General features: G+C 65.4%; 1 protein-coding gene across 2 annotated transcripts in view; it reads right to left on the reverse strand.

Annotated features, from left to right (window-relative positions):
- Positions 1–5,121, reverse strand: part of TPRA1 (transmembrane protein adipocyte associated 1) — an 8,784-nt gene extending 3,663 nt beyond the window's left edge. Inside the window, exons 1-2 of one of the 2 annotated variants that reach the window (XM_040246629.1) lie at positions 4,977–5,121; positions 199–322 (exon numbers count right to left, since the gene is read on the reverse strand). In XM_040246629.1, the coding sequence (XP_040102563.1) occupies positions 199–322; positions 4,977–5,025 (173 nt within the window). In that variant the 5' untranslated portion in view covers positions 5,026–5,121. Of the gene's footprint in view, positions 1–198; positions 323–4,397; positions 4,635–4,976 lie in introns of those variants that run through there. The other variant, XM_040246630.1, reaches the window with a different exon arrangement.
- Positions 5,122–5,631: the final 510 nt, after the last annotated feature.

Below are 5,631 nucleotides of genomic sequence, written 5' to 3' on the forward strand. Positions count from 1 at the left end.
GCCTCACACACACAGCACACACACAAATACACAGGGCTGTGCCTGCCCCCCGCACACACGCGTGCACACACAAATACACAGGGCTGTGCCTGCCCCCCGCACACACGTGCCCACAGGGCTGTGCCTGCCCCCTGCACACACGCGTGCACACACACGCCCACAGGGAACCCCTCTCACGGGCAGGGCCATGCCCCTCACCGCGAGGTCCCCACGTCCTCGTACAGCAGCAGCAGGCAGCGGTGCGGCACGCTGATGTTGGGCGCCAGAGGTGGGGGCGAGCTGGCTCCCATGTCCCAGGTGTCCATCCTGCCAGCAGCCAGCCCTGTTGGGGGAGGGGAGAGTCAGCACGTGAGCAGCACCAGGGTCTTGGGGTCCCCAACCCCGTAGGCAGGAGGGGGTGTCTGCAGGGAGCGCGGGGCCCGGCAGCAGGACGTGACAGGTGCCAGCATAGAAAACGAGGACTGAACAGGCCGTGCTCCTGACCCGGCGCCCCCGCCCCCGGCAGTCCGCGACAGCCTGGGGCGCGAGCAGCCCAAGTGCCACCATCAGCAGAATGCCCGCTCAGCAGGGTGTCTGTGCCAACGTTAGAATGCTGCCCACAAACAGGAGCGAGTCCCTGTCCCGGCCTGGCAGGCACCACGCTGAGTGGAGGCCGGGGAGGGGCGCCCGGTGGAGGGCGGCAGGCCCACGGTGGGGTCGGTGCGCGGGTGTGCTGGCTGTGAGCATGCGCCTGTCAGTGGGGTGCCTTTCTGGGTGGGTTATGGCTTCAGCAGGTTTTCAACAAGGAGGAAGGTGAATTGTTTACGCGTTGAGTGCCCAGGTCGGCCACAAGCAGCTCAGGATGCTCCCTGCCGGGGGCCGGCGCCCGCTGTGCAGGCCGGGGTCGGGGGTGCAGGGGCAGCCCTGCACTTGGGGAAGACTCTGGGGTGGGCGAGCCTGGACCGGGGGCTCAGAACCCCCTGTCCTTCCCTCCCACACAGGCCACCAGCGGCTCTGGGATCAGTCCCCCTCGGCAACTGGATGAGGAGGCCAGGAGGTGTTAAAGGGGATTAAAGGTATTAAAGCACCCGTGCTTACAAACCAAACTTCTAGAGGTACGTGCTGAGAAGAAAACAGGAGGGGAACAAAATAAAATGACAGGAAACACAGCAGAGAGTGCTGGGGTACCCAGGGTCCATGCTGCTTTGTACCAGAGCCATGGATTCTAGCTGGCATGTGGCTTCCCAGAAGCAGGGCCACTTTCCCAGCTTCCCTTCGTGCTGGCTGTGGCCGCGTGACCAAGTTGCGTCCAGCTGGGTGTGAGCAGCAAGGTGTGCTAATTTTCAGGGCAGCCCTCCTCCTTTCCCACTGCCTGGAACTGTGGGTGTGGCGGTGGGAGCAGCAGCAGCCACTCTGGACCACGAGGCAGAAATCATGGAACCCAGGGCAACAGGGTGTCTGGGCCTCGGACAAGCACGTCAGCTGGCACAGACTGCTGTGCAGCAGGCAGCAGAGCCCGTCCACCTCGCCGTCTCAGCCTTGCTCAGTAGCTGAGCCGGAATGTAGAGGAGCACTGCCATAGGCGGGGCTGTCAGAACGGTATTTGGACTGAGACCTAAGTAACTGGAAGTAGCTGGACTGGGGTAATCTGGGCAGAGCGCATCCCGGGGAGGGAGCGGTGGAGGCAACGGCAGGGACAGCAGTGTTGGCCCGTTCACAGGGCACAGGGCACAGGGCACGCTGCTGCCGGAAGAGAGAGGGGAGGGGGGGGGCAAAGGGCACGCTGCCAGCCCAGCCAGCCTCCCTCTAAGCACAACGGGAGGGGGAGGGAGACGGTGGAGGCAGCACCAAAGCAGGGGATGGGGGCAGGGAGACGGAGCACTCGGCCTGCTGGGGGCAGCAGGGGTGGAGTGGTGGGACCTGGGACCGCTTTGGGAGGGTCGGCCAGCAGGACCCACAGATGGACCCATGTAGCAGTGAGGGCAGAGGGCACGGGAAGCTCATTCCAGGTTCCGACCTGAGCCTCGGGGCGCCCGCAGCGGCCTGGCCAACTGCAGACGGTGTCTTCGCGATGCTAAGGTGAGGGGGGTGTCCCTGGGATTGCTAAGGTGAGGACGCTGTCCCCACGATCGCTCAGCAGGTGCTCCATCATTGCAGGACCTCCTTGATGCCCTGTGCTCACAACAAAGACCCTCACCAGCACCAGAAGCTGAAGCCGCTGACCGTAAGCCAGTGGTTTCCAGCGGGGGGTGGCGTGGTCAGTGCGGGCCCCTCAGCAGGGTGGTTCCAGGGCTGCCTCGTGTCCTTCAGGGACCCCCGCACAGCCGAGAGGAGCCGTGGGTGGACGGCGGCCACACAGAGTGGGAGCGCGGCTGGAGGACATCTTTCCCTGGGGGAAGCCTCAGGACCCCCGTCTCCATGCACAGGGTGTAGGTACGACTTACAACACCCCCTCTGCAACCCCAGGGAGCGTTCACACTGGAGTCCACGTGGAATGAGAGCCGGCAGAGGAACACAGAGGAGAGATGCAGACAGCACCGGGCAGGAGCCCCTGGACCCAGCCACGCCTGAAGCTAGGCTCCCCAGCCCCACTGCTGGGGAGGACCTTGCATTCTGAAATCTTTCTTTTCCCTCTCTCAGTGTCACGGGACCGTAGCATCCCCACCAGCAAGGTTGCTGGAAGGATCAGGCAAAAGTAGAGAAGGGAGTCTGCACAGGACCACACACACAACGTGACTGCCGCTTTCTCCCCAGAGCGGGAGCTGGGGGTGTGGGTCCAAGCCCCACTCGCTTCGGGATCTGGGCTGGGGAAGGTGGGTGTCCGCGGTGCCTACCTCCCCCGCCCCGGCCCCGCTCGCCCTGTAAGAGCTGGGGAAGAGGAGAGCCCTGCAGCCCAGCCGGCCTCCAGGGCCCGGGGCCCCTCCCAGGAGGGTGTCCCAGGGCTCGGTGTCTCCCCTGCAGACACAGGGGGCCCCCGGGCCTGATCCAGGGTGGAGCGCTGGTAACAAGTGAACTTGAGGCAGGCAGGGGTGGGATCACACGACGCACAGTAGGTTGCCACAGTGTCAGAGCTCACAAAGTAACTGAAGCTGGAACACAAGCAACAGGACAAGCACCTCTCCCTTCCGGTGGGCGCTCCGGGCCCGTACTTTCTGCGTGCTGACCCGCGGGGCCACCACTCCGGCCTCCAGGAGCAGGCAGCCAGCCGCTGTCCCATTACAGACAGAAGGAGGCTGAGGGGGACCATCAGAGGCCTCCCCGTTCCCCTCCCCCACCACAGGTGAGCTCCAGGCCGTGCCAGAGCGAGGGGTCTGCAGGAGAGAGGGGCCAGGAGGGCAGGCTGGCGGAGGGCACGGAGAGAGGGGGACTTCCTGGGACGCTGAGTGCCCTGGGCAGCCCCGCGCCACTCAGGACCAGGGACGCTGGGACAGACTGTCTCTTCCACCTGGGGAGGACGCTCCTGACCTCGCTGCCATTCCAGAGAACTCCTCCCACCCTCTCGCCCTCCCTCTGTCTACGGCCAGCCTGTGGGCATCATGCCAGTGGTGTGGGCCCTGCGTGCTGGACCTGGGCCAGAAGGGCCCTACTTCTCTGAGCCTCAGCCTCTCTGAGTTTCTGGGTCTCCCCGGTCTGTGCAGAGGTCCTGGAGGGAGCCCTGCAGAAACAGAAAACCCTGAGCAGACGGGCTGCTGTGGAAACACCACTCAGGGCAGCCGGCCCCAGCTGCTCACGGAGATTTCAATCCTGAACTGAATGTTTCACAACCATTATCCTCCAGACTTGGGGAGGGGGGTGGACCCTACCAGGAGCCCCCAGCAGGGAAGACAGCCCTGTGCCTTCTGGCCTGACCTCTGCAGACTCCCTTCGACTTGGCCGGCTGCGTGCTCTCCCAGCCCGCAACCAGATCGCACCCTTTGGGCCAGCTCCTCTGAGGCGCCCTCCCTGACCACCCCTTCCATCTGAAATGGCCCTCAGCTGTGCGTCTATGTGTCTGTGGGACGTCCAGCCCGGGCGGGTCATGACCCAGTTCTCGGGGGGGGGGGGGACAGCCAATGTGGTGAGCTGGACAGATGAACGTCCAGCAGCAGAGAGAGGGCGGCCCAGCCCTCCTGGACAGCGGGAGGCCCGTCCGGGAGGCCCCACGGCCCCGTCCCCACCACACAGCGAGGACAGGTCACTTCCCGCTGCCCCTGCCAGGAGACCCCCCCCCCCCCCCCCCTCTCGGACGCGGGAGCCGGAGGTGACCATTCGCAGACACGTCTCGGCGCACAGCCTGGGGTGCAGGATCCGGGAGCTCGGTCTCCCCGGGGACCTTGGGCCTGCCTCTGGGCGGGAGGCCCGCTCCCGGCGGCAGGAGGCGGGACAGGGACGTTCGGGATCGGCTCGCGCACCTGGCCAGAGCAGGGGCTTCCCCTTACCTGGGGCCCCGGCCTCCCATCCGCCGCCGGGCGCGGACCCCTGCAAAGGCCGCGGGCCTGGGCCTCCGGCGCTCGGGCCGGGAAAGTGGCGCGGGGAGCGTGGCGCGGGAGGCCGGCTTCGGGAGACCGGGCGGGAGACGCGACCAGGACACGCGATCCGCCTGACCCCGCGCGGCCCTCCCGGCAGCGGCGACCCGGAAGGGAGGCGCGTCCTCTGCGTTCCGCCAAAACTGCAAAAACAGCCACCGTCCCTGCCCGCGGCGGCGCGGGGACCCGCCCCCAGCCGGCAGCAACCAATAGAAACGGAGTTACGCCTGAACGGGGGCGGGGCGAGTGCCGAGGACGGAGCCAATCGGGTCTCCGGGAGGCGGGGCGGCCCGCCGGCCTCTTAAAGAGCCAGCGCGCGGTCCTCTCAACCAAGGGTTGCGTCCGCAGTCCTTTGCGACCTACCTGTGCACGCCCGCCTCCCGCAGCGCGCCCTCCACCAGCGTCCGGGGAGGCGCTCCGCCGCCTCCGGCCCGGTGACCTCCGGGCCCCCGGGACTAGCCCCCACCCGGGCCCGGCGCGGCCCCTTCGCACCTGCCCACGCACCCTCCGCCTCCAGGCCACCCTGCAGGCGGACTGTCATCCGTCCCTTTTCGCAGAGCAGACCCCGGGGCGGAGGCGTTAAGCGCTTCCCCCGAAGTCACAGGACCAGGAAGTGACAGGACCCAGGCCTGGGGCTTGGCCTGCTTTCCCTCACCGCTGACCTGCAGGAAGCCCTCCCAGATAGCCTGCTCTTCCCCTCCTGCGTCTGTGCGGGGTTTACTCCTCTGCCCGCCACCACGAGGCTCCGCCTGGCCTGGCCCCTCCCGTCTCCTCGTCCTCATCCCTCCCACCCGCTTCTCTCTGGGTTCCCCGTTTCTCTTCCTTGACTACACCAAGCTTCCTTACCTGTGGGTCTGTCACTTAACACACACTTCCACTTGACACCCTAGCCAAAGTAGCCGTCCAGTCTCCGTAACACAAAGCCCTTTCGTTTCGTTCTCAGTTGCTACCAAAACTGGATTCTTTATTCTGGAGGTGTTAAGTTGACTTCATGGGAAATAGATGGGGAAACAGTGGAAACAGTGTCAGACTTTATTTTGGGGGGCTCCAAAATCACTGCAGATGGTGACTGCAGCCATGAAATTAAAAGATGCTTACTCCTTGGAAGAAAAGTTATGACCAACCTAGATAGCATATTCAAAAGCAC

The sequence above is a fragment of the Oryx dammah genome, unplaced genomic scaffold (assembly GCF_014754425.2).
Source record: "Oryx dammah isolate SB20612 unplaced genomic scaffold, SCBI_Odam_1.1 HiC_scaffold_9, whole genome shotgun sequence".
In the NCBI taxonomy this organism is placed as follows: Eukaryota; Metazoa; Chordata; class Mammalia; order Artiodactyla; family Bovidae; genus Oryx; species Oryx dammah.